This window comes from Vulpes lagopus, chromosome 8 (assembly GCF_018345385.1).
Source record: "Vulpes lagopus strain Blue_001 chromosome 8, ASM1834538v1, whole genome shotgun sequence".
Taxonomy (NCBI): domain Eukaryota; kingdom Metazoa; phylum Chordata; class Mammalia; order Carnivora; family Canidae; genus Vulpes; species Vulpes lagopus.
Genome location: NC_054831.1, coordinates 122887132 through 122903860, shown reverse-complemented (window position 1 = coordinate 122903860; position 16729 = coordinate 122887132). Strand labels below are relative to the sequence as shown.

At 49.7% G+C, this 16729-nt stretch overlaps 1 protein-coding gene across 1 annotated transcript; it reads left to right on the top strand.

The window, feature by feature from the left end:
• Positions 1 to 180: 180 nt before the first annotated feature.
• Positions 181 to 15290, top strand: CATSPER4 (cation channel sperm associated 4). The gene is made up of 11 exons (XM_041767514.1): positions 181 to 249; positions 375 to 449; positions 940 to 1083; positions 4816 to 4917; positions 10880 to 10977; positions 11156 to 11276; positions 11479 to 11612; positions 12863 to 13037; positions 13869 to 14080; positions 14420 to 14585; positions 15237 to 15290. Exons 1-11 carry the CDS (start codon positions 181 to 183, stop codon positions 15288 to 15290), a joined length of 1350 nt encoding a protein of 449 aa, XP_041623448.1.
• The last annotated feature ends 1439 nt before the right edge of the window (positions 15291 to 16729 follow it).

Sequence of the window (16729 nt, the reverse complement as noted above, 5' to 3'; positions counted from 1 at the left end):
AGGCTTCCTCCGTAGGGTACCCAGGGGAGTCAATGGGAGGAACTTTTCTTGAAGCTCAAGAATTCCTTGGTGGAATGTGGACAGCTGGAGGTCACAGAGTCCTCTATGATATCACCACGAGGGGGAGCAAGACCACTTGGAATGAAGTTTCTTTGACAGGTGGGAGGAGACTGAGCAGCTATGATAGACAGCCAAAAGAAGTGGTGGCAGCAGTGGACTGACACCACTGTTAAACCTTTTAATGTCACGGTAGGTGGCCCCTGCCTTGGCCCACCAAGCTGGGCACATTGGGGGGTGGAGGAGTGGGGGTGCAGGTGCATCGTGCTGGGTCCCGGGGACAGAGGCTGCACCGATGGGCTCTCTCACCCTTGCAGAGGGCCACTCACGAGCCCTACGCCTGGCCTGAGGAGCAAGTGCTCATCAACCGCCAAGACATCATGAGCACAAAGGTAAGGAGGAAGCTGGGGCTGCACCTGCAGGCCCCCCGCCTCCACGGTCACCCTTGTGCAACAGTATTTCCCGGGGAGGGGGGAGGCAGCAGGCTGTCACAATAACTCTCCCTCTTCTAATTTCTAAACATCCTCCCTGAGGACCCTCCCCAGCGGTGACTTCTGCAGTGACCCCATCATGGTTTGTTAGGACCCACCTGGCAGTGCTCCCCACGGGAGCCTCTATATAATGACAGTCACTCTCTACCAGAGCCCCTAAAGGTCTCCCTTGCAATGACTCCCACAAAGATCCCGCAGTAGTCACCCTCTCTTAGTGGCCATTTAGGTAGTGGCTCCTACACTGATGACCCCATTTCATGACCCCTCTCTGGCAACTTCTCCCCCTAGAGCAGCATCCCCCCCACGGCCCCCATTCACTGAGAACAAACATTCAGGCAGAGGCCTCCCACAGTGACGCCTGCCTGAAGGAAGGTCCCCCACCCTCTCCCAGGATGCCTGGGACATACAGGAGTTCATCACTCGCATGTATGTCAAGCAGCTGCTTCGACACCCGGCCTTCCAGTTCCTGCTGGCCTTGCTGCTGGTGGTCAACGCCATCACCACTGCTCTGCGCACCAACTCCTTCCTTGGCCAGGTGGGACTCCAGCCTGACCTCTGCCCCCACTGATCTCACGGTGGACCTGGGCAAGGCGCTTTTGTCTCTGGGCCTCAGGCTCCTCATCTGTTCATGATGATTGCATCGAATGTTCTTCAAGGGCCTGTCAGCTCTGACCTAGGGAACTAGAGATCAAGAAAGACTTCATGGTGGAGGGGACCCAGATTTGAGGAAGGCGTTGAATCTGTAGAGAGGCAGGGCAGGAGGAAAATGGTGTGTGCAGAGGCAGACAGATGGGTGCCTGGTGGGGAAGGGTATCCCATTTTAGTTAATAGTCACCATGAGAAGATCACTCTGTGCCAGGGTTCTAGGTATGATCACAGCAGACCTAAGTCTGTCTCAGACACAAGTGTGTCATTATAAATGCCTGCCTGAGTGTCACAGAGTACGTGGGCGCTCAGAATTAGCATCAAACCTAATTTGTACCATCAGGGAAGGCTTCCTGGGAAGAAAAAGAACGCTTCAGATGAGAATAAAAGTAAGTGGAAGTCAGCCAGGCAGAAACAAGTGGGAAAGCATGTTTGGGGATGGAAGAAACAGCTTGTGAGCAAGTTCTGTATGTCCATCTTGAAGTCCAGTATGATTTTGGTCCTATCCTTGATGTTTTAATTTCCTACAAGGAGTATACTACATCCACAAATTGCACCATTTGAAATCAGTATTTTAAAAATGTCCAGTGTGGCGGCTGATGATTTCAAAGAGGTGGTTAGCAGCAAGCTGGCGTAGGGTCTTTATGTTATCTTAAGGAGGATGGCTTCTGTCATTGGAAAGCCAGGAGATGGTTTAAAGCTTGGAAGTCACATGACCAGACATGTGTTTTAGAAAACTTATACTCACTCCCACAGGGTGGACCATAGAAGAGAGGGTGCTAGGAGCAGGAAAAGATGGGCCAGCAGGACTATATTGTGATTTTAAGTGAAAGATGGTGGGGCTTAGATCTGGGCAAGGGTCATGGATAAAAGAGATTGCATACATCAAGGAGTCAAATTCATGGGCCTTCTGATTGCTTTGCTTTGCTTTGCTTGCTTGCTTGCTTTCAGATTTATTTATTGGGGCACCTGGGTGACTCAGTTAAGTGTCTGCCTTCAGCTCATGTCATGATCCCAGGGGCCAAAGATTGAGCCCTGCATTGGGCTTCCTGGTCAGTGGGGAGTCTGCTTCTCCCTCTCCTTCTGCCTCTCCCCGTGCTTGTGCTCATGCTCTTTCTCTCTCAAATAAATAAATAAAATCTTTAAAAAAAAAAAAAGATTTATTTATTTGAGAGAGAAAGAGGAAAGAGTGAACAGGGGGAGGGGCAGAGAGCTAGGGAGACAAACAGACTCCCTGCGAGTGAGGAGCTTGATGAGGTAGGGCTAGATCCCAGGACCCTAAGATCATGACCTGAGCTGAAATCAAGAGTCAGTCACTTAGCCAGCCGACTGAGCCACCCAGGCATCCCCTGACTGCTTTTCTTTACAACTAACACTTAGTGAGCACTTATTACCTGCTGCCTTGTTTAACATACCTTGTCACCTCACACATGTAGAGAAAGGGAGAACAAGGAGTTTCATTTCTAGCTTGAGCAGCTGTGCGGGGACCATGGTGTTTGTCGGGATATGGGGGACATAGGACCATTAGCAGCTTTGGGGAGGATGCTGAGGTCAGTTTGAGTTGAGTAGTGTTCGAGATGTGCATGCAAAATCCACACAGAAATGTCTAGGGAGAGGTTAGAGGTCAATTCTAAAACCCTGCCAAGAGGTCGGGGGTAGAGATGGCAAAATGAGGGTGGACAGCATCTGAGTGGATGGCTGCCAGAAGCTAAAGGAGTAGAGGAGGGATCCCTGGGCGGCTCAGCGGTTTGGCACCTGCCTTTGGCCCAGGGTGTCATCCTGGAGTCCCCGGATCGAGTCCGCGTCGGGCTCCCAGCATGGAGCCTGCTTCTCCCTCCTCCTGTATCTCTGCCTCTCTTTCTATGTCTATCATAAATAAATAAATAAATCTTTAAAAATAATAATAATAATAAAGGAGTAGAGGAGGCCACCTGAAGAGTATCCAGTGAGAAGGGACGAACGCCAGGACAGAGCACTGAGGAGAGCATCCCAGTGAAGGACAGAGAATAGAGGATGAGGCACAAAAGGAGACTGAGGAGGGGTGGCCAGAGGACTGGGAGGCCCCGGGAGAATGTGCTGTCAAGGAGGATGTGCAGGGCCAGAAGAGGCACAAGAGGAGGCCGGGGAAGGATCATGGTGCATCCCTGGGTTTAATGCTTGTGGCCTTGACAAGAGTGGCCTCTAGTGTGGTGGAGGCATAAACCCAACAGCCAAGATGGCAGAATGAATGTGCTTCCATCCGTCAACTGTGAAATCAGTTCAGACTGCAGATACCAACATTTTGATATAGAATGAAAAATAATGAAATAGAAGTTTTATGTGTGTATGTGAAGGAGAAGGGGAGGTGGGAGCAAGAGGGAGGCAGAGTATTTTGCTGTGAAATATAAAACACATCTCTTACTGTGGGTCCCAGTCAAACATGCTAAAGGCCCTGGTAGAGGATATGTATCCATGAAGGTCAAATCCTAGGGGCCTGTGAATGCCAGACTGGTTTTGAACCTTGCCTTGCAGGCTACTGGGAGCCATGGCAGTCTTATGGGTAAAGATAGCAACTCTGATTTAGCCATAGATGCTCATGACTTGAAGAAGGAAGAAGGACTATTTAGGAAGCTCTTGCAGTAGACAGGGAGGAGGGCTTATTGCCTCCTGGGGCCAGCAGAATGGAGCTGAGGGGACAGATGAGGGAAAAGGAACTGCTTCTTCATTGTAGACTGACATCCCTGGCCTGTGATGCCCTTTGGGAATTTGGAACAGGTAGGAAGCCCATAACCTTAACCTCCTGTCTGGGTTTAAGAAGCTCTGCCCAGCCTCTCTTTGGCCAGTGGATACAGGTGATGGCAAAGTGTGGGAACCAGGAGGCCTCTGTGTGTAGCAGTGACTCTTGAGTCACCGAGTCTGTTGGTCATGGAAGTGAAGGAAGGGAAGAGTCCTTACAAGACTTTGGTAACTGCCAAAGTGGACTTGAGGGCTGGGAGCTGTTAGTGGGGTCACAAACTATAGTAGGGTCATAGCCTCATGAAAGACTGGGAGAAAGTGAGTTGGATTTTAAAAAGAATTCAAGGTCATCAAATCTTCCATCCATCATCCATCAGTCCACCCAGGGAACTGGATCCATGAGTGTGAGGGATGTGCAGGAGTCTGGTCAGGCCTTCCCTGGGGAATTTGGGTGCTGGAGCATCAGGAGTAGTTGGGACAAGCAGAGAAGGAAGGATGGGGCCTGGTGTCCAACATTTCAGGGTCCAGGGCTTTTTTTTCCCAATCCTGGAGCCTGTCCTGCCTCTCCCCAACTTCTCTTTCTCAAGTACCCCTACTCTAGAGGTTGGGAGCAAAGGTTTATAGTCAGATAACAGTCTTTACTGCTAACTGGCTGACCTTGGGCAACTCTCTGATTCCTCTTCCTTGAGATGGGAATAAAACCAACTTTGTAGGACGATGGTGATGCTACCATGAATGACACATGTACATGGAAAATGTGCTCTAATGAGAACTGCAAAGATGCTGAGGATGAAGAGCAGCAGGGATATGGGCCTTCCTTCCCCCACAGGTGCTCCTCTCTCCGGCCTCACCCAGGCTCTGCTCCACTGACCTCCCTGACCTCTCTTTTTCTCTGTCTTCCATGTAGAAACACTATGAGTTGTTCTCTACCATAGATGACATTGTGCTGACCATCCTTATCTGTGAGGTTCTCCTCGGCTGGCTAAATGGCTTCTGGATTTTCTGGAAGGTGAGATCCTGGGCCCTCCCTGCCATTGCCCCAACTCCTCCTTAGGGACTGTACCCCACCCCTGTGCTTTCGATCTAACAAGCTGAATGTGTGTGTGTGTGTGTGTGTGTGTGTGTGTGTGTGTGTGTGTGGTGTGGAGAGACTGACTATTCCTGACACGTCTGTGATGCAGCAGAAAATAACTTGCAGCCTTCCTGAGTCCCAGCCCCTGGGTTAGCCTTCCCCTGCTCTGTGATCTTGGGAAAACCTTGATTTCCTTATCTGAGAAATAAGTTTGAGGGTTTTCACCTTAATTTACAGAGTTCAAGAGCAGAAGTCAGCTAACTTTCTGTAAAGGGCCAAATAAATACTTTAAGCTATGTGAGCCATACAGTCTGTGTCACAAACACTCACCTCTGCGGCGGAGCACAAAAGCCCTGTGGACAGTGCAGACAAACCGAGCAGGGCTGTGTTCTCGATAAGTAGTACTCATAGACACTGAAATTGGAACTTTATATCATTTTCACTTGTCACAAAATATTGTTTTGAATTTCTCCCTAACCATTCAAAAATATGAAAGCCATTCTCAGCCTGAGGGCCTTACAGAAAAAAAAAAAAAGGCCCCTGGCTAGATTTGGCCCACCGGCTATAGCTTGCTGACTCAGTTCTGGAGAGTGTCAGCGAACTGTCTGGGTGGGAACAGGTCTTAATGCTACATTAAATGACACAAAGACTCAAACTTTCTTCTAATAGGACTTCTACAGTCAAATGATTTCTGAAGTCAAGGGATGCATTTTGCCTTTGGGCATGTTTGAGAAGAGGCTTTAAAAAAACCTATCAGGGGGGATCCCTGGGTGGCGCAGCGGTTTGGCGCCTGCCTTTGGCCCAGGGCGTGATCCTGGAGATCCTGGAGACCCGGGATCGTAATCCCACGTCGGGCTCCCAGTGCATGGAGCTTGCTTCTCCCTCTGCCTATGTCTCTGCCCCTCTCTCTCTCTCTCTCTGTGTGACTATCATAAATAAATAAAAATTAAAAAAAAAAAAACCTATCAGGGGCACCTGGGTGGCTCAGTGGTTGTCTGCCTTTGGCCCAGTGCATGATCCCAGGGTCCTGGAATCAAGTGGCGCATCAGGCTCCCCACAGTGAGCCCACTTCTCCCTCTGCCTATATCTCTGCCTCTCTTTGTGTCTCTCATGAATAAATAAGTAAAATCTTAAAAAAAAAAAAAACTTATCAGGGGGGCCTGGGGGCCTCAGTCAGTAGAGCTAGCAACTTTTGATCTCAGGGTTGTGAGTTCAAGCCCCAGGTTGGGTATAGAGACAGCTTAAAAATAAAATCTAGGGATCCCTGGGTGGCGCAGCGGTTTGGCACCTGCCTTTGGCCCAGGGCACGATCCTGGAGACCCGGGATCGAATCCCACGTCGGGCTCCCGCTGCATGGAGCCTGCTTCTCCCTCTGCCTATGTCTCTCTCTGTCTCTGTCTCTGTCTCTCTCTCTCTCTCTCTCTGTGTGACTATCATAAATAAATAAAAATAAATAAAATAAAATAAATAAATCTAAAAAAAAAGAACTGTTGGGACGCCTGGGTGGCTCAGTGGTTGAGTGTCTGCCTTCAGCTCAGTGCATGAATCTGGAGTTCCGGGATCGAGTCCCACGTCGGGCTCCCTGCGTGGAGCCTGCTTCTCCCTCTGCCTGTGTCTCTGCCTCTCTCCCTCTCTCTCTCTCTCTATGTCTCTCATGAATAAATAAATACAATCTTAAAAAAAAAAAGAACTGTCAAGTATTTATACCTTTCATAAAAAGGAAATATCATCTAAATACCATTACCAGGAGGTGCCTGGGTGGCTCAATCCATTGAGTCTGACTTCGGCTCAGGTCATGGTCTCCCAGGCCTAGGATGGAGCCCCTTGGCTGGCTTCCCACTCAGCGAGGAGCCTGTCCCTCTGCCCCTCCTACTGCTCCTGTTCTCTCTCTCTCTCTCTCTCTCTCTCTCAGGTAAATAAATAAAATATTTTAAAAATAAATAAATAAATACCATTACCAGGACAACCATTTAGAATTATAAGCTTTCCAGGGGTTAGAGGTTTCACTCCATAGAACACAGAGCATAGAACCCAGAACATTTCTGAAGTCTGGATGTCTTAAAGACTGCTTTGTGCAAATAACATTTGCAGTGATGTTTATTAACAGAAAAGAATGGGCTGGCGCATATTTACATGTTTCCACACTTAAGAGGAGAGTAGGTGCCATGCTTTTTGTCACCATTTCATTGTACCACTTTACCAGAACTAGCCCCAGGGCACAGGCAGACACCTGTTCCCTAAGAGAAAACATCTCCTTCTTCATCTCTTCTTGAGGTTTCTTTTCAGCAGAGTTAGGGAGTCCACATTTTCTTAACAATGTTTTTTAAGGGATCCCTGGGTGGCGCAGCGGTTTGGCGCCTGCCTTTGGCCCAGGGCGCGATCCTGGAGACGCGGGATCGAATCCCACATCGGGCTCCCGGTGCATGGAGCCTGCTTCTTCCTCCGCCTGTGTCTCTGCCTTTCTCTCTCTCTCTGTGACTATCATAAATAAAATAAAAATTAAAAAAAAAAAAAACAAACAAACAATGTTTTTTAAAATTTTTAAAAAGATTTTGTTTATTCATGAGAGACACACAGAGAGAGGCAGAGACATAGGCAGAGGGAGAAGCAGGCTCCCTGCGGGGAGCCTGATTTGGGACTCAGTCTCAGAACCCTGGGATCACAACCTGAGGCAAAGGCAGATGTTCAACCACTGAGCCACCCAGGTGCCCCTATTTTTTTTTTTTTATTCGTTTGTTTGTTTGTTTTAAGTAAGCTCTATTCCCAGTGTGTAGGGCTTGAACTCATGACCCTGAGATCAAGAGTCACATGCTCTACTAAGCCAGCCATGTGCCCCAGGGGGCTTGTACTTTCAAGACTAAGCCCCAGCATTTCGTTAGCACAAAAGAATTGAAGCAAGACTGAGAATCTTGTGTTCCTCTGAGGCACTCTGCTTATCTCCTAAATCAAGGTTTCTCAATCTTGGCTGGCACTACTGACAAATTTTGGCCTGGATAATCCTTAGTAGTAGGGGCTGTGGACTGGAGGATGTTCAGAAGCATTCCCAGCCTCTCCCCACTAGATGTCATTAGCACTTTCCTAGTTGTGACAACCAAGAATGTCCTCAGACATTTCCAAATGTCCCCTGAAGGGGACAAATTTCCCCTGAAGGGGAAAACCATCCCTGGGCTAAGCGCTAATGTCCTAAACCCTAACCTTCATGGGGTCCAGGATCCCAGTGCCAAAAGCCAGGGCTTGTTAGAGACTGCTTCTGCTTCCTCCTTCCTCACCCCCCTCCCTTCCCCTAGGTCCTGGTTTACAAAACCTGCTCCCTGTTGAATGGCTCTTGTGGAAGGGGAGGCAAGAGGAGGGAAAGGGGAAATGCAGGAAAGGGAGGAAATTCTGTAAATTAATATCTCAAAATATTACCCAGCCCCACAGGAATCCTCAAAATTTTGTCCCCAGCTCTTCCTTTCTTCTTCCCTGTGGGGTCCCTTCCTCCTCCTCACCCTCACAGCCTATTAATCACTATTTCACCACCTAAATATTTCTCAAATCCTTCAAATTACTGCAGTGGTTCCCTACTGTTCATAGAATCGGGTCCAATTGCTTTATACTGCTGAAGGCCTTCCGTGATGTGGCTTGCTTACTTCTGCAGCCTTATTATTCTGTGCCCTGCCCTTGATGTACCAACCACCAAACTGCTTGTAGTTGCATTCCCCAACACACACACACATGCACGCACACACACACAGCTGCTGCTTCTTACCTCCATGCTTTTGTCCAAGCTGACCCCTAGCCCAGATAGGGAAAAAGAGAGCTCCCTGACACTTTATTCATTTACTTTATTCCTGCTTACAGCTTAATACTCAGTTTAGATGTCTTCTCTTCCAGGAAGTCCTCCTGTCTCTGCTAGACCAGTTTAGGTGTTGCTATCCCTCCCTGATACTGTGTAATTATCTCTCTCACATGGAGTTTAAATTTACTATCTCTCTTCCTGGAAATAGTCTGTGTGCCCCACAGGGCAGAAATCCTGTTTCTTCACGATCCAGTTCTGGGTTCAGGGTCTGGGCATATAGTAGGAGCTTCATACTGACTGGGGAGGGGGCTGGATCTGTACAGACTTACATCTCCTTTTGGATGTGTAGGCACAGGCATGCGGAATGTGGGATACCAGGAGGGCTTGTGTTCATTGGAATGCCCGATACATTTAAGAACATTTTTTTCCATTAAAAAATAGTTTCCAGGGCACCTGGGTGGCTCAGTGGTTGAGTATCTGCCTTGGGCTCAGGTGAGGATCCTGGGGTCCTGGGATTGAGTCCCCGCATCAAGCTCCCTGCATGAGGCCTGCTTCTCCCTCTGGCCATGTCTCTGCTCTCTGTGTATGTCTCTTGTGAATAAATAAATAATATCTTTTAAAAATAGTTTCCTTTTTGAATATTTAATGCAGATACAGATTGGCCAAAACTATATTGAAAGGTACACAGAGAATATTTCCTTCCATTCCTTCTCTTCATCTCTTCCCTTCCCCTTCCCTGTAATCTGTTTATATTCATCATCATTTGTTTATCCTCACAGTGTATTTTACAATCATAAGCTAATATGTACATGTTTTAACCTTCACTTTCCTGTATCCTCCTTCCCTTGTACTTTGCTTTTGTCACTTAATGGATCCTGGTCACCTTTCTATATCATCAGCACATGGATCCTTCTCATTCCTCTTTTCTGGCTACATAGTGCTCCATGGTTTACCCAACCAGTGTCTCATTGCCAGACACTTGAGTTGTTTTTAACCTTACACAAATGTCATTTTGTATTGGGAACAGAGTTCCCACGAGTCAGATTTTCTGAAGTGGGATCACTGGTTAAAAGGTCAATGCATCCTGGGGCACCCTGGGTGGCTCAGTGGTTTAGCGCTGCCTTCAGCCCAGGGCCTGATCCTGGAGACCCGGGATCGAGTCCCACATCGGGCTCCCTGCATGGAGCCTGCTTCTCCCTCTGCCTGTGTCTGTGCCTCTCTCTCTCTTTCTCTGTGTCTCTCATGAATAAATAAATAAAATCTTTAAAAAAAAAAAAAAGGTGAATGCATCCATTGTTTGCTACCTAAATTCCCTTCTTTGGTGGCTCTGCTTGAACTTTTTGTACATGGGAGCTTCCTTCCTCTGTTCCCACTCTTTTCTTTATCCTTTTTTTTTTTTTTTAAGATTTTATTTATTTGAGTGACCGAGAGAAAGTGCATGTGTGCCCACAAGCAGGAGAGACAGAGAGAGGACTAGATTCACTGCTGAGCAGGGAGCCCTTACATGGGGCTCCATCCCAGGGTCATGGGATTGTGACCCGAGCCAAAGGCAGCCGCTTAACTGACTGAGCCACCCAGGCATACCCTCTGTCCCTGCTCCTATATGACTCTGTGCCTTCCTGGACAAAGCACTTGTAAAAATTCTCTGTCTCTCTCCCTCTCTCTCTCATACAGTGAGAGCTAGTTCACTTCTGAATGGGCCACTGAAGCAGTATTCTTTAACGTTTTTCTTAGTATTTATTTGTATTATATTATTGTCGTGTGTGTCACAAGAAACCTGAAGCATCCAAGCATTCTCCCATCACCTAACTGTAGGGCAAGTCCATTTTCAGCATTGCACTAGCCAAGGTGGGTGCTCAGCTTAGAAACTAGCTGTATGTATGTGAGTGTCCACTGTATGGCACTTGGCTGTTGACGTGCATATGAGACCGCGAGTGCCTGTGTGTTTTGTGGCACATTAGGGGGGCAGCAGAAGTAAGAGCAGTGGATGGCAGATGACCAGCCCTGCCCTGAGAGGAACATTGACACTCCTATCCTTGGGATGGTGGGAGGGCAGACCCAGGATGTCCCCAGGGGCTGGGCCTGATAGACCCCACTGGGGCTGGCCCACCCCCCTCCCAGGACGGCTGGAACATCCTCAACTTCCTTATCATCTTTATCTTGCTCCTGGGGTTCTTCATTAATGAACTCAATGTCATCGCTATCACCTATACCCTCAGGTGAGCCGGAAACTCTGGGGTAAAGAGGGGACCAGTAAAAAAAAGGGGGGGACCAGTCTGGACCCTGGGAAAGAGATGGATGGTGGGGATCATCTCTGCCCATCTGGGCAGGTCAGGGGGCAGTGGGGAGGAGGGTCTCGGAAGGGCCGAGGGGCACCCCTGAGAGGCTGTGACACAGGGCGCTTCGTCTGGTACATGTATGCATGGCGGTGGAGCCTCTGGCCCGGATCATCCGTGTCATCCTGCAGTCGGTGCCTGATATGGCCAATATCATGACCCTCATCCTTTTCTTCATGCTGGTCAGTGCCCTCCCCTATCCCCAGCTGCTCCCCTTCCCCGAACAGGGTCCCTTGGGTCACTGGGGATACAGGGGTATCTGGAGAAGAGGAGAAGCCTATGGGCCTGCATCCCTGTGGTTCCCTTGCCAGCATTCATTTGCATGGCATTTGCATGTTCATATCTCCAAGGTCCTTCAGCCATTTTCTTTGGTCTCTTGGGCAGGTGTTTTCTGTGTTTGGGGTCACCCTCTTTGGTGCGTTTCTGCCCATGCACTTCCAGAACATGCAGGTTGCCCTGTATACCCTCTTCATCTGCATCACTCAGGATGGTTGGGTGGACATCTACAACGACTTTCAGTGAGTGCCTTAGGGGTGTCTCCCCCATCCCCCCCCCCCCCCCCAAGCAGGGCAGGTCAGTGGGGGTAGGGCTTGGGAACAGAATGGCCCAGCAGGAGGGGGCTGCCTGGGGCTCCAAACTGGTGAAAAGGAGACCCCTGGGACTGGTCTTGGTCAGCTTGAAGCCTTGTCCCCCTTGAAATTCACCCCTACGAAATCCTAAGGCAGACCTGCTCATGAATATTTTCCCCTGTCAAGCTCAACAACTGCGTAGTTGAGCAAGAAAGCAGATCTGAGGCTTCAGGACAGCCTCCCAGCCCACATTCAAGCCCATTGCCTGGACTCCTGGGAACTTAGAGTCTCATTTTATTCACTCTTAGACTTGCTACCCAAGGTCATTTTTGGTCACAGATGGTCACCAGATTCTGTTCTTTACTTCTTTTCCATTACATCTAAACCCTAGTTGTGTCCAGTCCACTCCAGGGAATGGGTCCCCCGACTGATTTCTTTTTATCACTTGTGAGAGTAGAAGCACAGTTGGCAAAGGGCTTTTGTAGGCATTGTCCATTATGATATAGGTAGTAGAAAAATCATAGGGTGTGCAATAAAGGTAAACTGGAGACTGGGCTTTTGAGTCTTTGCTCCATGACACTAGCCATGCAACCTTGGACAAATTACTTTGTCTCTCTTCCAAGCCTCAGCTTGTTCACCGGCCACTTGGGGATTACAATAATTAACTATGTCTGAATTGCTATGAGGATCAATAGAGAAAAGCTGTACAAATCTCTTAGCAGAGAGCCTGGCACAGAATATATATATACACATATATATGTGTGTGTTGTGTGTATGGAAAGAGAGAGAAAGGGAGAAAGACCTTATTACCTAGGAAAATATTATAGGGGAGATTCATAATAAAGTGTTAAGAATGGATAAGCTTTTTTCCTATATATCTTCCTTCTGATCCTCCTATAATGAGCTTGAATTACTTTTGATGATAATAAGAAAAACATAAAGAGTATGGCCAATAGATTAAACTTGATAATGCTGATGTCCCACCTTAGAGGGCTGGCTTGAGGCCCATGCCTGTCTCAGGCAGTACAGCAGGTGCTCAGATGGTACTTAGATGGTCAGAGCGGGCATTAGATCTGCCCAACAGCAGTGAGGTAGCAGAAGTCCCAGTAGGCCTTGAAATAATGACCCCATTTCATAGATGGGGAAACTGAGACTCAAAAGTCCAGGGAGGTGATGGGGCCCCTGCCTGCCATCTCCAGGATAGAGACAAGAGAGTATGCAATGGAGATTGGGGGCGCCATCTACTTTGCCACCTTCATCACCATCGGTGCCTTCATTGGCATCAACTTATTGGTCGTTGTGGTGACCACGAATCTGGAGCAAATGATGAAGGCAGGAGAGCACGGGAAATTGTGTCAAATAAACTTCAATGAGGTGAGTGGGTTGGGGAGGGCAGAAGGGAAGAGAGGGTGAACGTAGGAGTGCTGACTTGAGCGCACCCGTGTGTGTGTGTGTGTGTGTGTGTGTGTGCGTGCGCACGCACGCACACACGCGCACAGGCACGCTTGCACACTCAAGGGCCTGGAGAAAGTCAAGCCTGAGACCTGGGGGCAGCATCCCCTACCTTAAGTGCCATCTGAAGGGTGTGGATTTCCTTGATGTCTTGTTTCTGTGGCAACTCAAAACTGAGTGGTGGGGTGACCTTAGGGCAGGTAACCAACCTAAGCCTCGATTTCTTCCTCTGTAAAATGGGAATAATAATCATACTTCCCTCATAGGACTATTATGAGAATTACATGAATGAATGAGCAGTAGTTGGCACACATGTAGAATTCATTAAATGTCTGCTACAGGGTTATTCATTCAAGGGTGGAACTTCCAAAAGGTTGGTGGGAGTGGAGGGTGGAGTACTTTCCAAAGTGTCGATAGACTGTGGGCTATGACTTGAGAGTTGGCCAGGCTTTAGAAGTTTGCTGGGTAGGATTTATCAGGAGTGAAACTGGGCGCTAAGTTTTGAAAAGGAGTGAGAATTTTCAGAGGTGGGGGAGGGGCTTATGCATTTGAAGTTGAGCTCCCACAGCAGGGTAGGGGGTCCTAAGATTGGACCCACGACAGGGTAGGGGGTGCTAAGATTGGAGCTGAGATGAGGGGCTTTAGAACCTTGGTGTCCTAAGAGACTCATCCTCCCCCCTAGCCAAGCAGGAAGGAGCTGGGGGAGGGGTGGCAGCTGAGCTGTCTGTCTCCTCCCCATTTCCTTCTTCCCAGAGAGGCAAGGAGGTGGAGGATGGAAGAAACGAGTTGCCACTGGTACACTGTGTGGTCGCCCGTTTGGAGATGTCTGGCCTCCCTCTGGAGCCATTTTCGGGGGGCAACCTATCTAACCTCTCAGAAAACACCTGTGACAACTTTTGTTTGGTGCTCGAGGCAATACAGGAGAACTTGATGCAGTACAAGGAGATTCGAGATGAGCTCAACACGTAGGGCGGGTACTGGGGGTACCCCGAGTCCCGTGAGTCCCGGCTGAGCGGAGCCTCAGATTCTTCTGGCTTCACGCCCTCACCATTTTATAATGTGGACCCTGGGGCCCAGAGAGGTTTAAATGACTTGCTGGGGGTCCGTGGGTGGAGGAGCGGGAATCCAGATCACCCTGTTCCTTCCATCTCACGGGAGCTCACAGCCTGGCCTGGATCTCCATAGAGTGAAGGGGGAGGGCGAAGCGGGGTGGATGCCAGGGACGAGGTGGGAGGGCAGCCCACTCTTCCGCTCCCGCCCACGCTCCCCCAGCCCTTGGAAAGTACTCACCCCTCCGCCCCCAGGATAGTGGAGGAGGTACGCTCCATCCGCTTCAACCAGGAGCAGGAGGAGGAGCTGATGCACAAGCACTTGTCATTGAACGGGTCGGTGGAGAGCGGGTCCTCCCTGGACATCCGGGACATGACCTGCCAGCAAGACTTGATCACTGCGCTCATCAACAGGGAAAAGGTGCATGCAGCTTCCCCCTCCCACCCAATAAGGGCTCGCCCGGCTCCCTCCCCCAGCCCAGCCTAGCCTCTGCCCCATTAGTCAAACTTTCTGTTTAATCCAAGATCTGAACCCCTGCGTGGACTCCCACGCACTGCAGCAGCCAGCGCTGATCCGGTTAGGTTCCTCCACCCTTTCCTCCTCCTCCGAGAGGCTCTGCCCCCACCCATCAGGCTCCTCCCACTGAGTCACTTAAGTCACTATTGCCCTCAAACCTACCCCTTCTTAGGATGGCTGGAGCCAGCTCAGTTTCTGCCCTGTGGCAGATACCTAAGCCCACGGTGGGCAGGGGATCCCTGGGTTCTCGCTAGAGTGCATCAGAACAGACTCCTCCGGAGGGAGGAAGCTTCTAGGGAGAAAAAGGCACACACCCACATGACTTAGTTACTTTCTCTGCTTCCCACTGCACCTGACTGAGCTAGAATGATCCGGAGCCTTGTGAATGTCCACAGCCTGGGCTCCCAAGCTGGGAGAGGATACTAGGCAGCTAGAGTCTGACATATGAAGGGCTTCCCCGGGAAGCCTGGTGGGGTAGCTGCTGAAGCTCGGGCCGGCAGTGAGGGAGTGTGTGCCGTGTGAAGGTAGGGGATTGACAAACCCCTTGGTTTGCAGGTTCAGGAATCCAACCCGAACATACTCCTTAACAAACACAAGACTAGCCGATGAGAGGCAGGATGGGAGCCAAGGGGCCTGAGCACACACACCCAGCCGCTGCATCTTCCTGCATCTCTGCATGACTTGGCACAGCTTGGCCTGAGACCATCCTCTCCCTTACACCTAGGCAGAGGCCTGGGGCTGTAAAGGGGGTGGTGGCTCCAGGGCTTGTGCCTGTGAGCCCCAGGTCCAGAGGAATTCAGATGGACAAGGATGCTGGAGAAGAGAGGGAGCCCCACAGCAAGGATGAGCACAGAAGGGGGGTGCTGGCCTAGGCAGTCAGGATTTGTCCTAAGGGTGGACATCTCTAGCCCCCTGCTTGAGGCCAGAGCTAGCTGGGGCCTAAGTGGGCTTAAGCACCAAGAGGAGAAAGGTGAGGCCAGTGGGGCCAGGCATCTGTGTACTGACAATAAAGTTTTGTGTGTTGGGATCAATATGCCTGAGTGGTGGATCTCCAATCCCCTTGGGGCAATCTTGCCTCAGTCTGATGGGCAAGACAGATCTTGCCCCTTAAAAGCCTGATTGTCAAAAAAAAAAAAAAAAAAAAAAAAAAAAGCCTGATTGTCTAGAGGGAGAGTTGCTGACTGCCCTCTAGAGCTTTCCAGTCTGATGGGAGAGCGAATCTGCACCCTGAAAACGTAATCTCCCCTTAGTGTTCTAATTTTTTTGTTGGGGGAGGGGGTGGGAATCTGCTTCTCATGGCTGGAAACCCCAGTCTGATGAAGGAGATAGCCTGAAGGTAGAGAAGACTGGCCCTCATTCTGGGATGCTCTTTTCTGATGAGATCACCCACTGACCAAGTCATACAGGTACAGGCACTTCTATCCTGGGACAATGGAGAGCAACTGGGAAAGCATGGATCTTGGCAGCTTTCCAGAGGTGAGGAGCACTGAAGTTTGCTGGAAGATAGGAGGAGGAGTTTGTGGGTCAGGTGAATGAAATCTGGTGGGGTACTTGGGACCTGTGAGGTCTCCTTGGGACCTTCAGACTAAAGACTATTGAGAGCCACAGCAAGTTCCTGAGCTAGGCCACCCAGGAGTTTGAGAAAGTTGCAGCAGTCCTAGGCAATAGGAAGAGCTGCCTTGGAGGACTGGATTCTCGTCCTTGAGTAAGTCACTGGGCCTCGTTTTCCCCATCTGTGCAGTGGGGAGAGGGTCAGATTGATCTCCAGCTCTAAAATCAACTGGCCAGCTCTTAGCCCAAGAGTTGGGAGACCAGTAAGTTCATCCATGTCATTGAGACTCTGATTCCCTGGTGTTGGGTTGAGGGGGAAGGCTGGAAGGCCCAGAGCTCTGCCAGCTGGTCAGCAAAGGGTGACATTTAGGGGCCTTGGGGATATTCATCAGTTGGAATGGGAGTCCCCAGAGGCCCACTCATTGAAGCTGATGGGGAACTTCACCCTTCATCTCCTTCTTATCTACAGTGGTTCCAGCCCTGTAAAGCCCCCGGGG

What these genes read in the sequence shown, in the direction of transcription:
- CATSPER4 (XM_041767514.1), top strand. Translation starts at nt 181, where the DNA reads ATGATAGACAGCCAAAAGAAGTGGTGGCAGCAGTGGACTGACACCACT. An exon ending in TTAAACCTTTTAATGTCACG is followed by an intron (nt 250 to 374) that starts GTAGGTGGCCCC and finishes TCACCCTTGCAG; the next exon opens with AGGGCCACTCACGAGCCCTA. An exon ending in CGCTCATCAACAGGGAAAAG is followed by an intron (nt 14,586 to 15,236) that starts GTGCATGCAGCT and finishes CTTGGTTTGCAG; the next exon opens with GTTCAGGAATCCAACCCGAA.